The 24,747-nt window shown below is 38.7% G+C and overlaps 1 protein-coding gene across 1 annotated transcript; it reads left to right on the top strand.

Moving 5' to 3' along the window:
* LOC105703961 (tyrosine-protein phosphatase non-receptor type 5) lies at nucleotides 1-22,486 on the top strand. Its single transcript, XM_023432793.1, has 8 exons — nucleotides 1-200; nucleotides 9,192-9,387; nucleotides 11,924-12,101; nucleotides 14,104-14,325; nucleotides 15,049-15,462; nucleotides 17,051-17,346; nucleotides 18,778-18,987; nucleotides 22,136-22,486. Exons 1-8 carry the CDS (start codon nucleotides 95-97, stop codon nucleotides 22,245-22,247), a joined length of 1,734 nt encoding a protein of 577 aa, XP_023288561.1. The 5' UTR covers nucleotides 1-94; the 3' UTR covers nucleotides 22,248-22,486.
* The last annotated feature ends 2,261 nt before the right edge of the window (nucleotides 22,487-24,747 follow it).

The raw sequence follows: 24,747 nt of genomic DNA, 5'->3' as shown, positions 1-24,747 counted from the left end.
TCGTGGCTTTATTCGGCGCAGCTTGGCGCTACAGTTCGAACGAGGGTCTTGCGCAGGTCGGTCGAGACTCGGTGCGTATATCGCTCAAGTCAATATGGCGACCGCGGTTCTCCCGCTACCGCTAGTTTCAAACCGTCGGGTACACTGGCTCGCGAGACACACGGGCCTGCTCGTCCTGACGCACCTATTCCTGGCCAAAGGTATACCCGCGTTCGAGCTCGGAGCGGTATCGATTCCCCAGGAAATGTCGGGAATCCCCGCCACGCGGCCGGGAAACTAGCTGCCCACCGGGTCGCTATCTCCGTCCCTCCTTTCGGCTAGAGCCGGAGCTGGCGTACATACGGTGTGTAGGGTGTGCCGAAAGTACTCCGTTCGATTAATCTCCGAGTTGTGATGCCGGCCGAAAGGGTTAGTCGAGATAAGTGACGTCGAAATTCTTTCGTTTGGCCGAATCGTTCGATCCGCAGATCGCTGCCGGTGTCACCTGTTCACTCTATAGGGTGTTTCCGGGGTCGTGACCGATTTTTAGTACACGGAGATGTCACGGTTTTCGCTGCTCGTTTGCGGATGGAACCTATGGCTTTTATCTATTTAAATGCCACCTGGTGGATAAGTGGAGTGTTTGGATCGAAGACGGTCTCATTGACACGTGCACATGTTTACCTTAAGGAAGAGAGGCCAGCTGTAATATTTTCCGGTAGACGCCGGTGTGGTGCACGAGCTGTGCCCGCGATGGGATATTTCAGAGTATTGCAGGTATTAGAATGTCGTTTATGGGAGGAAGGTTATGTCGTTAAGGGGATGTGAAAGTGGTGTCCGAGGAGCCAATCGTTCATAATACTTTTTTCCGAAATGGGTGTACCGAATCGTTTCAAACTTTACAACGTGAATATGGAGACCCTAAGGTAGGTCCTGAAACTTGCGAGATTTCATTTTTTATACAAAATTTGGAAAATATCTATAAACAAATTTTCTTCAACTTTACATTTTATGGATGTCAAGACCTTTTTTATAGCCTCAATATTTACGTATATTCGGTACACCCAATTCGGAGAAAAGTTTCATATACCAGATCTCTTTGACGTCAGTTTCACATCCCCTTAAGGGGTCAAAGAGGTCTCTTCCATTAAACTTTTCTGCAAACTGGATCTACCGAATCGATTAAAACTTGGCAATAGAAATATGAAGAGTATAAGGAAGGTCCTGAAACTCATGAGATTTCAAATTTATTTAAATTTGCTTATAGATATTTTTAAAATTTGTTGCAGAACAGGAAATTTCATGAGAGTCTGGACCTTCTTTATAGACTCCATGTTCATGTTGTCAAGTTTGAAGCGTTTCGGTGCATCTTGTTCGGAGAAAAGTTTCATGAACGATTGGCCCATCAGATGTCACTTTCACATCCCCTTAAATGTTACTGAACGTTGATTCTTTTTTTATCGTTGGAGACGAGCCGGATACTCTGCTACTTCAGTTCTGTCGCGTATTCGGAACTAACGGGGGAGTTATTTGCAATATTATTGTTGGCAATCAGGTGTCATTTTTCGTAGAAGTAACATCAATTTGACTTTAGGCTGTCAATTATCAAAACTAAATATTATTTGAGGATTCTATTATAATATATAGCGGATGATTTCACTGCTGTAACGGAAAGGGGCACAAAAAGCTTGTTTTCGAAGCAGTGAAGCGCTTAAGGTGATATGAAAGTGCGATATATACATAACAAAAAGTCAAAATATTGATAAAACTTTTCTCCTAACTGGGTGCACCGAATTATCCGAAACTTTAACACGTGATTATGGAGGCTCTGATGAAGAACGCGCTGCCCGTAAATTTTAATTTTTCGCAAAAAATGTTGTATTTGTCTCGGACAACGACCAAAAAGAGATATTTTTTTTTCGAAAAATACAATCTCACGGGCAGCGTGTTCTTCTTTAGAGCTTCCATAATGACAAAAGTGTTAAAGTTTTACATCATTTGGTGCACCCAGTTTGGAGAAAAGTATTATAAATAATTTGACTTTTTGGTAAGCATATGTAACACTTATATAACCTTAACATGATATGACAGACGCTGAGAAATTCAATCGAGGTCGACAAATTAAAATTCATTTACACCCTTTTTGGTGGGAACAACATTTTGAATACTCAATTGGTAACATAAGCTAGCGCGCCCCGTTACCGACATTTATATTTATGATGAAGTCTTTTACAGTCTACATTGAGAATTGTACGAACTGAAGCGTTCCACGTGTAATTTCGGTAAAGTAATGACGAAGAGATCGATGTAAAACTGTCGAAATCCCGTGAATTCGTTATTTTAACGACTGCTTAGGACCAACGTCGCCATCTATGACGTTTAGCTGCAACTAAATGTTTGCTCTAAAAACACCTGTTAGCTCCGAGACGAGCCATTCTCTTTCAATCGTTCGTGAAAGTATTGTCCACATTTTCCTACCTAACTCTGTAATATTCCATTTATACGGTATTCTAAATTGTTCGAGTTAGGTTCTGAAATTCCTCATTTTCGATTCTATGCCTCCAAGAAGCGTAAAACATCGAAAATGTGTACGGACCACGCCATGTTGGTTCTAGTTCGTGATAAATCGATAAATTTTGTATGTAAAATGAAATGTCATGAGTGTCAGGACCTATTTTAGGGCCTCTATATTCGTGTGGTAAAATTTGATAACATTCAATTCGGAGAATACTTCCATCAACTATTTGACTTTTCAGATATGTATTGGCTGACTCTTTCATATCTCCTTAATTCGTACACAGAATATTATCCGAACGGGTTACATCATTTTCACGATATGGGATGTAAAATATCGATAAGGAGAATGTTTTAAATCGTGCAAAATATAATTCAAACTTTAATCTTTATATGACGTATTTATGTATTTTGAAGGTGCACGATTTTGTAACTTTCGACAGAATTTAACACGTGGTGTTATTTGACGTTGAAAAGTAAATCATGACATTGACGTCAATTTTTAAAAGAATAAAATACATCCACTTTTATTATATCGTATTTTGAAAAGATGTCAATTCAGATGAGAGCATTGTTTGCGAATAGAAGCGACAGAAGCGATTTCTGGAAGGTCTCAACTTACAAAAGTTCAAGTACATTAAGGTGAAGTGAAACATCCTTCAAATCAGTCGATTCGAATACAACACTTTTTTTTAAGGGTATTAGACCAAACTGTCCGAAACTTTGACACATCACTCCTGATCATCTAAGAATTGTCCTGACACATTCAAAATTTGGATTTTTCAAAAAAATTTTTTAACTCAGTCCAGACCAGAACCAAAATGGCGTCGAGCTCTCATATTTCGATCAATATACAATTATCGAAGGCTTTGATATGAGAATCGAAAGGGTCAGGACAATTTTACGATAATTTAAAACACTCTGGTAATCGATAAACTCGCATTTGAACGGGATAAAGGCAAAAAAAGGGTTGTATGCGCTTCTTTGCCAAAACGATGGTAATACGAGGTCTCGGAGTGAAAATTTAATTGACTTGGAAATCACAGATGGCGCAGGGGGTCCCTCCGCAGTCAATTAGGGCCCCAGAAGGCATGAATCCAGAGGATTTCTGGAGTTTTACTTCGATTTCTTTATAATTATTGTACGAAAACGACAGGTGGAATATGCCATTTGGTACAATACCCAATATAATTTGACCCAGCTGTCAATATAAAAACCAACGTTGGCAACGTAGGCATTTATAAAAATCTTCTTTATCGACGACGATCAAGTTCCTCGACGTGTTTCACTTCACCTTAAGCGTGCCCAGCGCAGATCTCAGCACTCGGCGTTTCGAGTTGCTCGCTCAAACGTAATTGGCTCGAAATTTCACCAAGCTTCTTGATGCTCCTTTTCCGTTTACAGTAAACCATGCCGTATGTTCTTCATTTTTAGGTCTTTGATGACACTTGGGATTAGGAAAAAGAAAATAAGTGAAATATTAATTCGACGCGTTACCCGTATCGATGGGTTTCTGGTCATGTATGAACTATGAGCGTTAACGAGGTATGCAACGTTCGGTTCGTTGTACTCGTTGATAAGATTGTTACCGGTAACGTACACCTGCTGCCACGTGCCTGAAAAAGAAAACACGGCATTTCATTTAGAAGAATTAGTAGAATTTTATCTGTGATCGTATTTGTAATAGGTCGTTCCGAGTACTGTTAGGTCGTAGAGGCTTTGGCTCAGGAAATTCAGGCGATCCTTGGCGATCGTCGGCTGGACCGAGTTACGTGGGACGTTGAAAAGTATTAGCCTCCAAATGGATGAAACCAACCAAAGACTTGGTCGAGTTCGAGGATAGCAAAGTAGTTTATTGTAGATGGTTCGACTTTCAGACGAGTACGTGAGTTCGAGGGACAAAGTCGCGGTGCTTCGAATATTGGCTGCTTCTTAGACTCCGAGGCATTCGGACTTCTGACTTTCTGACTTCTGGACGCGAGGCGCGCTTAGCTCTATTCTTTTATTAAGGGGATGTGAAAGTGGCATCTTAGGGGTCAATCGTTCATGAAACTTTTCTCCGAATTGGGTGTACCAATTTGTTTCAAATTTTATCGCATGAATAAAAGGACCCTAAGGCAGGTCCTGAAACTGGCGAAATTTCATTTGTTATTAAAATTGTTGGAAATAGCTATAAACAAATTATCTTAAAAATGATATTTCCCGGGTTTCGGGACCTTCCTTATAGCCTTCGTGTTCACATTGTCAAGTTTGAGACGATTCGGTTCACCGAGTTGGGAGAAAAGTTTCATAAACGATACCTCTTTGACGCCAGTTTCACATCATCTTAGTCAAGATCACGTACGCCTATTAAATCTAAAAACTCATTGGTCGGATCGTAGGTTCAGGAGGGAATTCTCTCCAGTGATTCGTCGAGGATAGTTGGATAGGAATAATCGGTTTTCGAGGAAATGCATGAATATTCTGATTTTTTTGGGGAAATTGGGGAAATCACGGGATGTTTTCCGATCGAAGGTTTTGGAGTAGTTCGTGGACTCATTGTGGACAAGGATAAGAATAAGCGAGGGCAGGGTACTAGTTGACATTTATTTGGAGCGGGTTTCTTAGGAATATACTTATGCCCTAGATACGTAGATTAATCTAAGAATTAATATTATAATAATGACGGTTAGGTCGGGAGCTAACAGCGTTCCATCATCCATGTGTTCGTCTCGACGTCGATCCGATTACGCAGTCGGCGATGTGCAGAAATCGGGAAAGTAGAGTCAACGGGGTATTATCCTCGGCGATGTGATATGCTCCGACGCATTTTTTGCTCGTGCGGACCTCGGGCGAAAACAGGATGTTCCTCGTTCGGGTCGTCGTGTTTGCGGCTGCGACCACTACCAGTGATGCATGGTCCACGCACGCGCTCGCTCTCGTTCTCGTTCTCGCTCTCGCTCTCGAGGTGAGTCACGCCGCGAGTCAGAGGTCTATTCATCCGCTCTCCGTGTCCGTTCCGTATCCGCTCGAGCCAGCTGCTTTGCTCTCATTGGCTCGTATCTGCCGCGTACTTGGCCCCCACTTTGCGCCACTCCAGGCTGCTTCCTTCCTCTCCGCCGGTCCGATCGCATCTGATCTCTGGCTGATCCGTTCTCCTCGCTCGCGCTTTTAGCGTGCGTGTTTCATGTGACCTGATCTGCCCTGCCCTGCCCTGGTCCATAGCGCGGCTCCGTTTATGAAGTTAAGGTGAAGTGAAACATGTCGAGGAACTTGATCAACGTTGATAAAGAAGATTTTTCTAAATGCCTACGTTGCCGACGTTCGTTTTTATATTGACAGCTGTGTCGAATTACATTGAATATTGTACCAAATGGCATACTCCACCTGTCGTTTTCGTACAATAAGTATCAAGAAATCGAAGTAAAACTCCAGAAATCCTCTGGATTCAAGCTTTCTGGGGCCCCAATTGACTGCAGAGGGACCCCCTGCGCCATCTGTAATTTTCATGTCAATTAAATTTTCACTCCGAGATCTCGTATTCCCATCGTTTTAGCATAGAAGCGCATACAACACTTTTTTTGCCCTTATCCCGATCAAATGCGAGTTTATCGATTACCAGAGTGTTCTAAATTGTCGTAAAATTGTCCTGACCCTTTCGATTCTCATATCAGAACCTTCGATAATTGTATATTGATCGAAATATGAGAGCTCGACGCCATTTTGGTTCTGGTCTGGGCTGAGTTAAAAAATTTTGTTAAAAAATCAAAATTTTGAATGTGTCAGGACAATTCTTAGATGATCAGGAGTGATGTGTCAAAGTTTCGGACAGTTTGGTTTAATACCCTTAAAAAAAACTGTTGTATTCAAATCGACTGATTTGAAGGGTGTTTCACTTCACCTTAAGGCCTAATACCTAATTACCTAAAATTTAGTTGACACGAAAATCACAGATGGCGCAGGGGGTCCCTCCGCAGTCAATTAGGGCCCCAGAAGGCATGAATCCAGAAGATTTCTGGAGTTTTACTTCGATTTCTTTATAATTATTGTACGAAAACGACAGGTGGAATATGCCATTTGGTACAATACACAATATAATTCGACTCAGCTGTCAATATAAAAACGAACGTCGGCAAAGTAGGTATTTAGAAAAACCCTGTTTACCGACGTCGATCAAGTTCTTCTGCGTGTTTCACTTCATCTTAAATGGATGTGGAAGTGGCATATGAGGGCTCAATCGTTCATAAAAATTTTCTCCACTCTGGGTGTGCCGCATTGTTTAAACTTTACAACGTGAATATGGAGGCTATATGGAAGGTCTTGACATCCACAAAATTAAATTATTTTATATAAAATTTAAAAATGTCTGTAAACAAATTTGAGAAGACTTGAAATTTAGTGGTTGTCAGAACCTTCCTTACAGCCTCTACAATTACATGGTAATGTTTGTAACGATTCCGTACACTCAGTTCGGAGAAAAGTTTCATAAACAAAATCTCTTTGCCGCCACTTTCACGTCACCGTAATTATAAACAAAACATGTCGAACTATTAAGTTAATGAGTCGCATGAATCGATTAGGGGAGTATTCATATAGTGCGTGAAATTCTTTGATCGTAAGCGTTAATATCTAAAATGGTTAACGCGATGAAATGTGCATATTAATCGAGCTTCCTACAAAAGATTCTAGTCGTATCGCAATTATACATATATATCGGGTGAAGATGAACATTTTGATTAATTCGTTATTGTGAAGAATATTTTGCCTGCAGAAAAATAGGGAAAAGAAAATGTTCATAACTTTTGGAAAAACGAATAAGATGCAAGTAATCGATTTATTATGCTTTTTATTATATACGATTATCATTTTACCTCTTTAAATATTTTTCGTAACTTATTTATTATAACAATTGTATCTAGTTCAAATCCATTCGAATCCAGCGGCGTACTTTGCACATACCCAGTGAACACTGTTATATAACAATTGGGTAAATGTTACGTTTTCGAAACTAACGCGTTATGTAGCATAAAAGTAACATGGAAGTTAGATGTTAGTTATTATTTCCCACTCGGTAAGGTAACATGTTATATTAATGTTATAATTTCAGTTACCTTAAAATAATATTAATTTTTCATACATTTATTAACAGAAAATAACGCAGTTTTATCCAAAATTATATAATTTATTATTTTTAATTATTTTGTGGTACTTGACAATAGATAGATATTAAATGACAAATCAGAATTTCAATAAAATTATGTAAATGATAAACTATCTGATTTTACTTAAAGACTATTATGATTTCATTCGACTAGCAAACAATTACTGATAATGTATATGCGCGTACCAATTAAAATCCCTTTTTTTCATCGAAATAGTAAACAAAATAAGACATATATTAATCTTATGACATTTGACGATTAATTATGACAATGACGATGACGATGATGTAATAAAATAGATGACAGCACTAATGTAATTCTGTATTGTTACAAATATTTGCTGCATATACACAGTAATATCAGGACAATAACATAATGTAAGATAAGAGTAACAAAGTTACGCTACATTTATATAGATACGATAGTAACAAATGTTATGTAACCTGTTAGCTCCACGTTACATAACTGTTAAGTTCCTGCATTGTAACAAATGTCATGTAACTAGTTACCTCTATGTTACGTAACTGCTAGGCTATTACATTGCAACAAACGTTATGTTATTTGTTAGTTTTAAGTTACGTAACTGTTAGGTTTGGTGTTCAGTGGGTAGGTTCGACGAATCGTTCACAAATCTAAGATTTCTTCATCGTGTTGAACATACGAATTATAAAATTTCAATTTTCGCAAAAAATGTTGTACTTATCTCGGACAACAACCAAAAAGAGAAATTTTTTTTTCGAATAATAAAATCTCACGGGCAGCGTGTTCTTCTTTAGAGCTTCTATAATGACGTGTTACAGTTTTACATAATTTGGTGCACCCAGTTTGGAGAAAAGTATTATAAATAATTTGACTTTTTGGTATGCATATGTAATACTCATATAACCTTAACATGATATGACAGACGCTGAGAAATTCAATCGAGGTCGACAAATTAAAATTCATTTACACGCTTTTTGGTGGGAACAACATTTTGAATACTCAATCGGTAACATAAGCTAGCGCGCCCCGTTACCGACATTTATATTTATGATGAAGTCTTTTACAGTCTACATTGAGAATTGTACGAACTGAAGCGTTCCACGTGTAATTTCGGTAAAGTAATGACGAAGAGATCGATGTAAAACTGTCGAAATCCCGTGAATTCGTTATTTTAACGACTGCTTAGGACCAACGTCGCCATCTATGACGTTTAGCTGCAACTAAATGTTTGCTCTAAAAACATCTGTTAGCTCCGAGACAAGCCATTCTCTTTCAATCGTTCGTGAAAGTATTTTCCACATTTTCCTACCTAACTCTGTAATATTCCATTTATACGGTATTCTAAATTGTTCGAACTAGGTCCTGAAATTCCTCATTTTCGATTCTATGCCTCCAAGAAGCGTAAAACATCGAAAATGTGTACGGACCACGCCATGTTGGTTCTAGTCCGTGATAAATCGATAAATTTTGTATGCAAAATGAAATGCCATGAAAATTTCTGCTGCGTGTCTGTGCATATCGCTCATTATTTATGTGTATGCAGGTGCACTAATTACCGTTCTATTTTGTGAACAGGTGGATCGAGTACCCCCTTGACGCATCGTTACATCAGAGATGCTAGTTATAACGATAATTCCATCAACAATGACTATAAACCTAGCGCTCTGGAAAGATTCTACCTAATTACCGAACAAAGGTGGCGTGCAGACACGGGGTTGCAGGTTTCCGTGCTGCCGGATACCAAGGGGATGTCTGCTCGATCCCATCACAGGCAAGTATTGTCATTAAGCACGTTAATCGATAACATTTCAATTAGATATTGGTTATCTCAATGGGTGAGCCGGATATTAACCTTTTGCCCTCGAAGCCTTTTTAACCCGGACGAACCAGCAACTCGAGACGATTTTCCGCATACTTGGTGAATCTCATCCAGCTAACTTAAAATGATTTCACGTACAAATTAACGTGAAAAACTATTATATTTTAATATTTTATGTTTTCTTACATGTGAAAGAAGAAAATTTGTTAAATATTAAGGACTGTATCGTTTTTTTGTATGGTATTTTACAAGACAATCGTCAAGATGCATCCTCGGCTTGTCGGGGCAATTGTTGCAGTAATATGTTGTTTGATGTCTTTCGCCGAGCTTATTTCGTTGAGAGCAAACCTTGCAATCCTTCTTAACTCCTGTTAGAATGACATGTAGCTTTCCATTCGATCGAATTCCGTCGAAACTAGAGGTCGAAGTAGAAGCTCGATCCCGAGTCTCGCGGAAATCTCCTCTCAATTGGCCAATCAATGTTTTCTCCATCCTGCAGATGATTAAGGTGAAGTGAAACACCCTTCAAATCAGTCGATTCGAATACGACACTTTTTTTTAAGGGTATTAAACCAAACTGTCCGAAACTTTGACACATCACTCCTGATCATCTAAGAATTGTCCTGACACATTCAAAATTTGGATTTTTTAACAAAATTTTTTAACTCAGCCCAGACCAGAACCAAAATGGCGTCGAGCTCTCATTTTTCGATTAATATACAATTATCGAAGGCTCTGAGATGAGAATCGAAAGAGTCAGGACAATTTTACGACAATTTAGAACACTCTGGTAATCGATAAACTCGCATTTGAACGGGATAAGGGCAAAAAAAGTGTTGTATGCGCTTCTATGCTAAAACGATGGTAACACAAGGTCTCGAAGTGAACATTTAATTGACCTGGAAATCACAGATGGCGCAGGGTGTCCCTCTGCAGTCAATTCGGGCCCCAGAAAGCTAGAATCCAGAGGATTTCTGGAGTTTTACTTCGATTTCTTGATATTTATTGTACGAAAACGACAGGTGGAGTATGCCATTTGGTACAATATTCAATGTAATTCGACACAGCTGTCAATATAAAAACGAACGTCGGCAACGTAGGTGTTTAGAAAAATCTTCTTTATCGACGTCGATCAAGTTCCTCGACGTGTTTCACTTCACCTTAAGCGGCTGTCCATTTCTCTGCTTTTTTATTCATTTGTAAAGAATATAAGAATTAACCTAACAAATCTCATAACCTCCCAAAAATAGCTTCAACCATCATTTTAAGGACTTTCTTGGAAAACAGGATGTCGAGGCATGTTCGTCCGCTCGAGTAACGTCGCTCATATATTTTATATAGTTTATGATAACGTTGGTTTTCTTGACAGGAAGTTCAACCCCACCTCGTAAAATACTTTTGACGGGACTTATTCCCGCATTATTCCAAGTGGTCAAAGATGTGACGATCCTTTTGTCTTTCCATGCTAGAACTAAAGGATTACCTTTGCGGGATGCTCCCGTGGATTTCTTGCGTGGATATTTGTCGATTGACCATATTTCTTTGATGTAATCAAATGATTTGCTTCATTTGAATTCAATAAATGTTTAACAAATATGTTTGAGTGAATCCGATTTTTTCTTTGTTATACAGTCGAACAAGCATATATTTAATTGAAACATATTTGTCGATTGACCATATTTGTTTGATGTAATCTAACGATTTGCTTCATTTGAATTCAATAAATGTTTCATTTAAAGGAATGATTTATTTTAGTTGAACAAACGTTTCATTTAAGCCAATTATTTGCTCGATTTGAATTCAATAAATGTTTAACAAATATGTTTCAATGAAACCGATTTTTTCTTTGTTATAAAGTCGAACAAGTATATATTCGATTCAAACATATTTGTCGATTGACCATATTTGTTTGATGTAATTCAATGATTTGCTCGATTTGAATTCAATAAATGTTTCATTTAAAAGAATGATTTATTTTAGTTGAACAAACGTTTCATTTAAGCCAATTATTTGCTCGATTTGAATTCAATAAATGTTTCATTTAAAAGAATGATTTATTTTAGTTGAACAAACGTTTCATTTAAGCCAATTATTTACTCGATTTGAATTCAATAAATGTTTAACAAATATGTTTGAATAAGAATGATTTATTTTAGTTGAACAAACGTTTCATTTAAGCCAATTATTTACTCGATTTGAATTCAATAAATGTTTAACAAATATGTTTGAATGAAACCGAGTGTTTCTTTGTTATACAGTCGAACAAGTATATATTCGATTCAAACATATTTGTCGATTGACCATATTTCTTTGATGTAATTCAATGATTTGCTTGATTTGAATTCAGTAAACGTTTCATTTTAACGAATGATGTATTTTAGTTGAACAAACGTTTGATTTAACCTCTTGCGTTGCCGCATCAAACCAAATGGTGGCCGAGAGTCGCCTCTTGTGTGCAAAGGGTTAACCATTTTTGGTCTTTTTGCAGGATCCGGCAGTCCTCAACGGGACTGGATGATGCTGGAATGGACCTACAACCAGCTCAGCTCGGTACCCGGCCCGGTGAGGAGGTTAGGTCCACCGCAACTCTATCATGGCTGGATTGGCAATTGCCCCTCTTCGTAGTGCTCTGCGCCCTTGTTGGTGCTTTACTCTTCACTTTCTTGGTAATTATGCCCTGGCATTGGTTTTCGCTAAGCTTCGTCGTCACAAGAGAGATCGGTTTAGGTAAGAATAGAATCAGGAAGCAAGCATGCATCCTGGTGGACGCGAACGTCTTCCCTGTGCGCAAAAAAGGAATTCACAGTCAAAACAAGAAATTTCACTTATTTTAACAAATGTTAACGCGTGACAATGGGCTAACTACATTTTTTACCGGAAACATTTTTGTTGTACCGACAACACAAATTCTATTCACGGTTAAAATATTCTTCTCTAGCAAGACCAAATTGTATATCGCTCATTGGTTCTAATAACGATAACGATATTTCTTTTAGTCGTTACGACAAATTCATTTGTAAATTTGAGAAGCTTTTTTTCTATTGAAGACTCTCCAATGGTTATATCTACGTCCGATATAATTGCAAACATTTTTGCTGTTAGTGCAATTATCCCTGCAGTGAAAGTAAAATTTTATCAGCAATGCTGTCTTTTGCTAAAAATACAAATTTCGTCCCTCCATGTGTGGATAGATGTCGCCAGGGTACGATCAGAATCCGAGTTGAAATTATCGCTCTCGGGTGAAACTTTAATTCCTCTATTCTTTTTATCGATCAATTAGCCGACAGAAATTTCAGCCTCAGTTAGTTAGGGGTAATAAAAACCTCAGAGTTCATTTTTCTCATTAAAACCTTCAAGTCCAATAGAATTGAATCGAAGTTCAAGTTTCAATTGAATTACAGATTGAAAAATCTCAGAATGGAAGTTATTCCGCTTTATACAGGCTAGACCTGAAAATCTTCATACTACTTCTCATTGGAGAAAGGCAAAGTAAAACTATTGAGTCGAACGAGAAGTTCATGCGTTTTCGATGAACTCTCTGCACTCTTTTGTTATCTACAAATTTCTCGGTTCAACCTAACAATTGGGAAATATATTAAAAAGTTGAATACGTTGCATTATTGTATTTATAAAAAGGAGAATCTTAAAAATCTTAATCTTTATATCATAATTTATGTCAATAATTTATACAAAGTTCTATTTTGAGGGTCAGGGATGAAACGGGGCTCAATTAAGATGATATGAAAGAGTCAGTCTATAAATGTATATTTGAGAAGTCTAATTATTGGGGAAAGTATTCTCCAAATTGGGGGTACCGATTCGTTTCGAATTTTACCACGTAAATATGGAGGCTCTAAAATAGGTCCTGAAACTCATGACATTCCATTTTTCATCGACAATGTATTTACTTAGCATCGACTCGAACCAACATGGCGTGATCCGTGCACGTTTTCGATGTTTTACGCTTCTTGGAGGCTTAGAATCGAGAATCAAGAGTTTCAGGACCTAACTCGAACAATTTAAAATACCGGAAAATGTGGAAAATACTTTAACGAACGATTGAAAGAGAACGGCTTGTTTCGGGGCTAACACATATTTTCAGAGCAGAAATTTAGTTGCAACTAAACGTCACAGATGGCGACGTTGGCCCCTTAAAATTGAAAAGTTATGAATTCCCGGGATTTCAACAGTATTCCATCGATTTCTTTATCATTACTTTACCTAAATGACACATGGAACGCTTTATTTCGTATAATTCTCAACGTAGACTGTAAAATACTTGAACATATAAATGTCGGTAACGTGACGCGCCAGCCTATGTTACCACTTGAGTATTCAAAATGACGTTACCATGAAAAAGGGTATAGATGCATTTTATTTTATCGACGTCGATTAAATTTCTCAGCGTCTTTCATATCATCTTAACGAATACAGGAAAGTAAAAATACATATTTTTAGAAGTCTTCTTGAGATGTTTAACGACGGACATAAATGCCTTCCCGTCACACATTGCGTTGATGTACAGAGATGGTATTCATATCCGACACTGTACATTGTTTTTCAACTTATCTTTGACTTAAAACAATAAATTGCGCAACGTTGTACATGTTACGCAATAAGATATAAATTTGAAATAGTGAGCATTAATAAGTGACATTTTTTGTTTAGATCCTCTTATGGCTTCGGAAGCAAATGTCGCGTGAAAAGGACACAGAAGATGGTGACAGGCGAGGACTGGTAGAAGAGGGTGCGGCGTGTCCACCCGAAAAGTCGTCGAAGGAAAATAAGGATAACCTTGTGGAAGCTCAGTGGGTTTGCCCAGCAGTTATGAAACCACCGGTATCGGCCCAACCTATTGTCCCCGTTGCACAGAAGTCTGATTTGCCAGAGGTACTAGCGTGAACCGTTTGTATTTCAGTATTTCAATACAATATTGTTGTGCGGGCGGTACATTAACATTAAGGTGAAGTGAAACGCGTCGAGGAATTTGATAGACGTCGGTAAAGAAGATTTTTCTAAATACCTACGTCGCCGACGTTCGTCTCTATATTAACAGCTGTGTCGAATGAAATTCGGTATTATACTAAATGGCACACTTCACCTGTCGTTTTCTTAGTATAATTATAAAGAAATCGAAGTAGAACTCCAGAAATCCTCTGGATTCATGGTTTCCGAGGCCCTAATTGACTGCAGAGGGGCACCCTGCGCCATCTGTGATTTAGTACAATACCTAATATAATTCCACACAGCTGTCAATATAAAAACGAACGTCGGCAACGGAGGTATTTAGAAAAATCTTCTTTACCGACGTTGATCAAATTCCCTGACGTGTTACGCTAAACCTTAAGAGTATTAAGTATCAAGTAATGCATTTTAAATAAGGAGGTATTTAGAAAAATCTTCTTTACCGACGTGGATCAAGTTCCTTGACGTGTTTCGCTTCACCTTAAGAGTATTAAGTATCAAGTAATGCATTTTAAATAAGGAGGCATTTAGAAAAATCTTCTTTACCGACGTGGATCAAGTTCTTTGACGTGTTTCGCTTCACCTTAAGAGTATTAAGTATCAAGTAATGCATTTTAAATAAGACTTAATAAATGAATGATGTTTCAGCCGGTGACATCCTTTGTTGCGACCCCTGAAAGGAGACCAGAGCCAACTCGAATAAAAGCCAAAGGTCTGTTGGAACGTCGAGGGTCCAGTGCAAGCTTGACGATAGAACTCGCACCAGCACCTGACAGTCCACCGCATGTTGTCACTCCAACTCGCGAATGTACAGCAGAAGAGTTCCTCCTAAGTGCCGGAAACGTTCTGTCGAGAGCTCAGCTCAAAAAAGTCCTCAGAGATCCTTCTTCGCTGCACAGAGAGTTTTGGGAAGTTCCTCTCAATCTACCTGATAAAGTGGACATTTGTGGTTCCGGAGTCAAGAACCGCTACTGCTCGGTGTTGCCTAATCCTCAGTCCAGGGTCGTATTGCCAGGATCTGACGACCCTCTCGCCAGCTACATTAACGCCAATTATATTCGGGTAATTTCATTTCCGGTGTTGCGTACATTCATCGTGACGCATTAATTTCAACCTAATCAGATTTCTCTAATTCTCAGGATTTTAGCCCCAATGCCGAAAACAACTTTCCTTCGCGTTTCGTTATCGCTTTACTACGGTCGCAGCAATTTATTTAAAACGTCAAACCGAGTGACGTATGTTGTTTAACGCTCACGGTTTAATTCACTCTGAAAGATCCTTGAATTTGCTAAGTTTCCAGTTTCAAATGGTCAAGCCCTAATAAATGCATAAAAAGGTTGACACCAAGGCGCCCGAGTGTTCGATCACCTAATGGTTTAATTCACTCTTAACCACTTGCGCTACGATTTAATTTTCGGTTGCCGTGCCACGCTCTACAATATAACATGCGGCATAACATTCGTACAACATACCCTATCGATTCTGAAATATTTCCAAGATATCGATGACGCTACGCGATGTCGTGCACTCTGGAACTGTAGCTCGAATAATGAACGATCCAACTGTTAGCCGACGTGCCGGACACGTCGATTTTGTTTCTACGACAAATGCCTAACGACGTGGTATACATGTCGCTGGCAGTTTTGGAACAAAAGCATCTCGACGTGCGTGGCATGTCTTTATAGCGCAAGTAGTTAAAGGTCCTTGGATTTGCTAAATTTCCAGTTTCAATTGGTCAAGCCCTAATAAACGCATAAAAAGGTTGACACCAAGGCGCCCGAGTGTTCGATCACCTAATGGTACTTGAAATTTTCTGTGCTCGGGCAACTCTTGTCGATCTCGGGTCACCCCATGTGCGAATCACCTGGGACACTCGAAGACGCGGTAAAAGGCGGTACCTAAATATTTTACACGTCCAAGTGAGTTAACCAATCGGCATTGGAGGAATCCCTCGTTCACATTTTTTTTTTTCCGGAGAAAATTCAAGTATTTTCTGAATTTCCAACATTACTCCTCTCATACGATTTTCTGATTTGAGAATCCCAATTTTGTTAACCTCCCACTCTGCAAGAGAGGCATAACTCAAGACGATGTCTTTATTTGCGTTGAATTTACAGTACATATGTATTTCCACTATCTTGAATTGTCCCAACATAAAGCGCTAACTATTTAAGGGGATGTGAAAGTGGCATCCGAGGAGTTAATCGTTCATGAAACTTTTCGTTCAACAAGATGTACTGAATCGTTTCAAATTTTACAATGTGGATATGGAGTCTATGAAGAAGGCCCTGACACTCATGAAATTTCATTTCTTACACCAAATTTTAAAAATACCTATAAACAAATTAAAAAAAAATGAAATTTCATGAGTTTTGAGACCTTCCTTATAGTCTGCATATTCATGCTGTAAAATTTAAAATGATTCGGTACACCCAGTTCGGAGAGAAGTTTCATAAACGAGACCTCTTTGACGCTGCTTTCACGTCACCTTAAATGATTTTTCACTATTGATAAAAATAGCCAATGACTGTTATTTTTAATTCCGCAGTGAAAAACTAATTGCTGGATGTCGGAATTATTTGAAACTACTCGCTTATTTCTATTTATATATTAAATTCATTCTCCGAAGCTAATAATGAACTTCTCGTAGGGATATGACGGGGAAGAAGCACGCTATATAGCAACACAGGGACCATTGACTCATACCATAGGTGACTTTTGGAGAATGGTTTGGGCGGAAAGAGCAACTGTGGTAGTCATGATGACAAGGCTACACGAAGCTGCCAAGACTAAGTGTGACGCTTACTTCCCATTGGAAAAGAATACCCGGGTACAGGCTGGCGCATTCACAGTTATCGTTAACTCCGTTGATGTCAAAGATGGTTACACGGTCAGAGACTTGGAAATTCGTCTCGAAGGCGAGAGGAGAATTGTTCAACATTACTGGTGCGTGAATTATACCCTGTATACATTACAATGCCAATATCATCATCACCGGATGATATTTCCTGGAAGATAATTGTATTACGAATTGTGCTATAAATGTTGAGAAAGCATGTCTGGTAAAGATATCTAAGTTAATGGAATAAGTTAGAATGTCACTACACTACAGCCGGCTAGGTCAGACTAGACCAGACCAGATCAGACCAATCAATTCCGATAGAAAGAAACGTGTTACTGTTGTGCTGTGGAGGGTGGTGGGATTCTTCTCGAAGAATGGTTGACCCTTTCTTGGCATTCGACCTCGTTCTTATTATGTTCACGTTTTAGCGTTGTGATCTGACAGGTTCGGGGTCTAGAGTAGGACTGACTTAAGGTGAAGTGAAACACCCATCAAATCAGTCGATTCGAATACAACACTTTTTTTTAAGGGTATTAGACCAAACTGTCCGAAACTTTGACACATCTTTGATCATCTTTGATCATCTAAGAATTGTCCTGACACATTCAAAATTTGAATTTTTGAAAAGAATTTTTTAACTCAGCCCAGACCAGAACCAAAATGGCGTCGATCTCTCACATTTCGATCAGTATATAATTATCGAAGGCTCTGATATGAGAATCGAAAGGGTCAGGACAATTTTACGACAATTTAGAACACTTTGATAGTCGATAAACTCACATTTGAACGGGATAAGGGCAAAAAAAGTGTTGTATACGCTTCTATGTTAAAACGATGGTAATACGAGGTCTCGGAGTGAAAATTTAATTTACCTGGAAATCACAGATGGCGCAAGGGGTCTCTCTGCAGTCAATTAGGGCCCCAGAAAGCATGAATCCAGAGGATTTCTAGAGTTTTACTTCGATTTCTTGATAATTATTGTACGAAAACGACAGGTGGAGTATGCCATTTGGTACAATACCCAATATAATTCGGTATAGCTGTCGATATAAAAACGAACGTCGGCAACCCAGGCATTTAGAAAAATCTTCTTTATGGACGTTGATCAAGTTAATCGACGTGTTTCACTTCACCTTAATTCTAAGTTCGAGAAGGTTTCCCGTAGGGAGATGGGCCTCCTCGTTCTCGTGGCGCTGAGCGCAATGGTCCTCTTCCATCATCATCGGACTCCGTTCCCGTGGATGAAAAGATCTTTTTTCACCTGCAGTTCTCCGAACCCACATGCATTTAGGAAATCTTAGACTATCTCTAAATGACGGCATTACATTACTTCTTATGGATGTGGCGACACTACGCCTGTCAGATCAAATCGGATCAGATTCCGGCCAGCGTAGCCACGTACATAAGAAGTAATACGTTTGTTTCTGTTGAAACTGATCCGATATAATTGGGTCTGGTTTGGTCTGATCTGCCTGGTTATAGAGTAGCGACTGTCTTAGATTCCGAAATACTGCAATTTATAATTTGGTCCACAGGTTTGACTCTTGGCCTGACCATGCCGTGCCACAAGCCGCAGACGCATTGGTAGGCTTGGCTGTCGAGGTCAACTCTTTACCAGGACCTGTAGTTGTGCATTGTAGTGCGGGTATCGGCAGGACCGGGTGTTTCATAGCTTTAGCTACGGGAATGATGCAGCTGTCGAGAGACGGAAACGTCGACGTCCTTGGTATACTATGCCAAATGAGGTAAATATCCCCTTATTTTTCATTTACTTTGCGGAAAATCTTAAATCTCCCCAACAAAACACCTCGCGTATACAGAAAAACTTCGCTATATACATTCTTGTTTCCGTTTTCGGTTATAAAAATAAGTTCAATCGCTTTTCGTTTTAGAAACTTTTATGTTTCCAAATGTAATAGATTTTGCTCCACGTAATACATGTACATCTGTTCCAAAACTTACGTTTTCTCCCAAACTCGTGTTTGTAGAAATACACATACTTTTCTATTTCATTTAATCAAATGAAAAAATTAAAAACTAAATGTAACCAAATAAAGGAAGAATTGGAAATTTTATTTGAAAACATTTTTTGCCAAGCACGAAAATACCGATGACAAGTCCTACTAGTACACTTTGGGTTATCGCCAAATAAAATGTTTCGAAATAGTATTTCTAATTTTTTCTTCACTTAGTTACATTTAGTTTTTATTTTATTTTCATGGATTTCACTATATTAATTGCAACACGACTGACTGATTTCATTATAATTATTGCAACACGATTGATTAATTTCATCGCTCCTTATTTTTTATATACTATTATATTGTTGTTGTTTATTTGGATTTCGACTAAGGGCCAAGTACCATTGTTTTTATTTCACCAACGCTACGCGATGCCCCTCCTTGATGGTCACCCATCCAAGGAGTGTGACCGCGCCCGACGTCGCTTAACTTCGGTGATCTTGCGAGAACAGGTGTATCGACGCGGCTTGACCGTTTACTACTATTACATTGAAGGAAATTTATTCTACTTGGTGCGCATGCATAGCGCGCGGATTGGTGAAATAGTCTGGGGGGAGGGGGACGATCAACCGCCAGGCGGAGTAGCATCGGCTTATCCCTTCATGACCTCGTCAGAACACAGGTAGAGTCATTTAGGCGTGCAAAAGATCCATCTCGCGTGTTTAGAAAACGGAGGCTCGATCTGCGCGGGTTTGGGTAGCTTTTACGCAAGAGGGTGGGTCTGACCTACCGGATACCACACATCTTGCCATTACAAGAGGTCAAGATGTGTGGTATCCCACTCTACTCGCCGTATCAAGGTTCGACGCCTTTGGTTCTTCTTCGTCTTCTTCGTCTTCTTTGTCTTCTTCATCTCCACAGTTGGCATCAGTCGGCTTTCGACCCTACAGCCATTGGTAGTTTTTGTTCATGGGTGAACCACTCGGTACGGGTGGGCATCGTCTTCTTCGTCTGCTTCATCTCCACAGTTGGCATCAGTCGGTTTTCGACCCTACAGCCTAATTGGTAGTTTTTGTTCATGGGTGAACCACTCGGTACGGGTGGGCAATTTGAATTGTCAGATTTTTAAGATGGATTTTTTTAGAAACGAGGTGAGGTACGGGATGGTGGAGGGCTGTTTTGTAATCAGGTAAGTCGTGGAGAGCGGTGGGCGGTAATCATTGTGGCGGAGTTGGGATATTAAGGTGTTTCTTTGGGTCTGGAAGTTAGGGCATTGCCAGATGATGGGATCCAATGTCTTCTATGGGGTGACCGCAGGAGCATCGTTAAAGTGGAGTTAGATTTTTTTGGCGAGGCTATAGTTAGTTGAATAATGGTTGCTGCGGATCCTGTTGATGGTAGTTATAATTTCTCTGGAGGTGGAGGTTTTTGAGAACCAGGGGGTTTTTGATACGTTGTAGTAAAAGTGAAAATACTGAGAGACCTTTCTGCTTTTGGAGTTGTTAATGTATTTCGCAAAGAGGGTATTTGCGTATTTTGAAGCTAAGGGATTTAAATCTGCGTAAGGTATTTTAATGTGTGCAGGGGTGCCGATGTGAATGGTGTCCTTAGCTGCTTTATCGGCCGATACGTTGCCAGCGATAACACGATGTGCAGGGGTCCGTGTGAAGAGTATTTGCTGATTATTGGAATCGCGGGTGGTTAGGATTTTACGGATGTTGAAAATGGTTCTATTTTGTTGGTTTGATAGGTTATTACTATGGATGGCGGTGAGGGTGCTTAAGTAATCTGGATGGTGGTTTCACCCCCTTGAAGTGTTTAATGGCAGATAAAAAAAAAATACGTGTCGCTTAGTGTTTAGTCTACTATAATATGTTATAAAAGAAAAATCGGAGAGATCGACCTGGGATACCTTCCTTGTTAGTAAATTGTGTGCTGTTATTGGAGAATAAAACGAACGGAGTCGCAATGGGACAATAAAAACAATGCTAAAAAGGTTCAAAGGGGAGGCGTCCTATCTCCGAAAAAATGTTGTTTTTGGATACAAAGGGGAGTTTCACGAATAGCAGCTAAAATAAATTGCTGGACTGATGGGGAAGTTTTTCGGAACACTAAAAAAAATACCGTGTCCTCTTCTTCGGCGTAAAGGACATTTTTGAAACGAAACTTTTCGTCATGAAACATCTACGTGCCTCGGCGCTAAAGAAACAAAATTCTTAACCGTGTATTACAAAATGATTCGTGACTTAATTCGATACGATGGATGGTTATATGATTATTATTAATTAAAATATGTGAAGTAACTATCCTAGTAGCATGGAATAATTTCTAAATATTTGTTCGTAATCATTGTTAAATATCTCGAGCGACAGATTTTTTAAGATTTATTGTAGATTTCATTCGAAGATATCTGAAATATTTGTTGAAAATCTCAATGACATATTTAGTTCCAATAATTTATAAACATATATAGAAATTATATTTTTTAGTGTATGAACATATAATAAAAATAGATATTTTACTATTATCGGACACTTTATTTGGTAAAAAAAACACACGAAAAATTATTGAATTATTATCGTATCGCTATTTCATTATGGGAGCAAAACGTACGATTTTGATTTTAAATATTTTTAAAACGTTTATAACGTATTTGGCAGATAATATTTAAAAACTACTTATATAAAAATGAAACGAAATGTTTTGTATATCTGGTAGAAGAATATGATGAAAACATATGGAGCTAATATTATACTAATATAGAGATAATATTCTAAAATAAACGTTTTGCAAATATTTCAAATGTCTACTAAAATATATACAAAATGTAGGATATTCATTAAAGGTATAGAAAATATAGAAGAAATATTTTGCGGTACTAGGGGACTGTGATTACTTTTGTACGTGATACTCTGCATTGTCCGTTTTTTAGGTACGATCGAGGTGGAATGGTGCAGACAGCGGAACAGTACGAATTTGTCCACAGGGCGTTGAATCTCTTCGAAGAAACATTCTACGGAAAAAAGCCAGTATCTGGCGAGTGAGAAATGGGGGTACAAAGGGCTCTCTTTAAAAAAGAGGCTACCTCTTTCTGCAATAACTCCCACGTCTCTTTCACCCAGAGGTGAAGTTGTATCTGCTGTGACGAATGCTTTTCGTAAGAAAGCCAGGTGTAGCGTTAGTTTGACGACAACCTTTTCTCGAGCCTCACCTGCGGTGAACTAACTCTCGCAGACTATGCTGCCATTACTATACTGCCATGACGAATCGTTGACAATTAAAATCGGAGTCACAGAGCTCAACTGAGAGGTCGAACGTCTCGATGGACACGACTGGAGAATTCTAATCAAAAGCTGTCATTCTTAGGGTATTAAGGTGAAGTGAAATACGTTGAGGAACTTGATCGACGTCGATAAAGAAGATTTTTCTAAATGCCTACGTTGCCGACGTTCGTTTTTACATGGACAGCTGGGTCGAATTATATTGGGTATCGTACCAAATGACATACTCTACCTATCGTTTTCGTACAATAATTATAAAGAAATCCAAGTAAAACTCCAGAAATCCTCTGGATTCATGCTTTCTGGGGCCTAAATTGACTGCAGAGGGACCCCCTGCGCCATCTGTGATTTCCAGGTCAATTAAATTTTCACTCCGAGATCTTGTATTACCATCGTTTTGGCACAGAAGCACATACAACACTTTTTTTGCCTTTATCCCGTTCAAATGCGAGTTTAGCGATTACCAGAGTGTTCTAAATTGTCGTAAAATTGTCCTGACCCTTTCGTTTCTCATATCAGAGCCTTCGATAATTGTATATCGATCGAAATATGAGAGCTCGATGCCATTTTGGTTCTGGTCTGGACTGAGTTAAAAAATTTGTTTGAAAAATCCAAATTTTGAATGTGTCAGGACAATTCTTAGATGATCAGAAGGAACGTGTCAAAGTTTCGGACAGTTTGGTCTAATACCCTTAAAAAAAAGTGTTGTATTCGAATCGACTAATTTGAAGGGGGTTTCACTTCACCTTAAGAACAGACGTGTACGATCCGTATGATCTAGGGTTTGATGCCGTTCTACGACTTTACATCGTAAATGCGATTCGTGACTGCAGAAAGTGCAAGCAAATCTGGAGGTGCGATCAGCTTGTACTGTATCGCGTACATACTATGATTGGCAACCGAATAGAATTTATATTTATTTCTTTTCTTGTATCATGGTCGGCGTAATGATTTCTTCTAGCGTTGCGAGTATCGCTTGTTAAGGTGAAGTGAAACACGTCGAGGAACTTGATCGACGTCGGTAAAGAAGATTTTTCTAAATACTTCCGTTGCCGACGTTCGTTTCTATATTGGCAGCTGTGTCGAATTATATTGAGTATTGTACTAAATGGCATACTCCACCTGTCGTTACGTACAATAATTATAAAGAAATCGAAGTAAAACTCCAGAAGTCCTCTGGATTCATGGTTTCTAAGGCCCCAATTCACTACAGAGGGACCCTCTGCGCCATCTGTGATTTCCGTGTCAACCAAATTTTCACTCCGAGACCTCGTATTACTATTGTTTTAGCATAGATGCGTATAAGACACTATTTTTTCCCATTATACCGTTCAAATGCGAGTTTATTGATTGCCAGAGTGTTGTAAATTGTCGTACAATTGTTCTGACCCTTTCATTTGATATATTAAAGCCTTAAATAATTGTATATTGATCAATATATGAGAGCTGGATGCCATTTTGATTCTGATCTGGGCTGTTTAACAATTTTTTTCAAAAATCCAGATTTTGAAAGTGTCAAGACAATTCTTAGATGATCACGAGTAATGTGACAAAGTTTCAGACGGTTCGATCCAATGCCCTTAAAAAAAAGTGTCTTTCGAATCGACTGATTCGAGGGGTGTTTCACTTTACCTTAATCCTCACAACTACTCATTCAAAACGTGTTAATTGAAACATGGTGCAACAATATTGGAAATTTTATGAAACTGCCATTGAAAACTACATATAAAGAACCAATAATGCGTAACCATGCGATGGTGATTATTTAAATGTTCACTCATACAATATCGTGTAATTGGAAATTGTTCAATTGCCCAATACGATTGCTCAGTGATAAGTAAATAATTGTTATTTAATTATTCAAAAGGTCACGATTGTAATCAAGCAAAAGATTTTTAATTGCAACGTATTGAAGCAATAAATAATAACCAAATATTCTTTCCAGTGAGATATTATTTCAGAGTACATGAGTTTACTCTCCCTCTCTGTCTTCCCCTTTGTTCACATTTGGGAATTTTTATCAGGCCATATTAAACTTCCGAAGAGTGAATGATTAACGAAAATTCACGAATTGTTTAAAATTGTCTCCAGTTCCTCCTTTAAGGTGAAGTGAAACACGTCGAGGAACTTGATCGACGTCGGTAAAGAAGATTTTTCTAAATACCTCCATTGCCGACGTTTGTTTTTATATTGGAAGCTGTGTAGAATTATTTTGGGTATTGTACAAAATGGCGTACTCCATCTGCCGTTTTCGTACAATAAA

Source organism: Orussus abietinus, unplaced genomic scaffold (genome assembly GCF_000612105.2).
Source record: "Orussus abietinus isolate OABI.00-Male unplaced genomic scaffold, Oabi_2.0 scaffold84, whole genome shotgun sequence".
Taxonomy (NCBI): domain Eukaryota; kingdom Metazoa; phylum Arthropoda; class Insecta; order Hymenoptera; family Orussidae; genus Orussus; species Orussus abietinus.
Note: the sequence above shows the minus strand (reverse complement) of the source record. Positions and strands in the feature narration are given on the sequence as shown.

Coding starts and splice junctions, on each gene's coding strand:
- LOC105703961 (XM_023432793.1), top strand. CDS start 95: ATGGCGACCGCGGTTCTCCCGCTACCGCTAGTTTCAAACCGTCGGGTA. Junction 201..9,191: donor GCACCTATTCCTGGCCAAAG/GTATACCCGCGT, acceptor TTTTGTGAACAG/GTGGATCGAGTACCCCCTTG. Junction 9,388..11,923: donor TCTGCTCGATCCCATCACAG/GCAAGTATTGTC, acceptor GTCTTTTTGCAG/GATCCGGCAGTCCTCAACGG.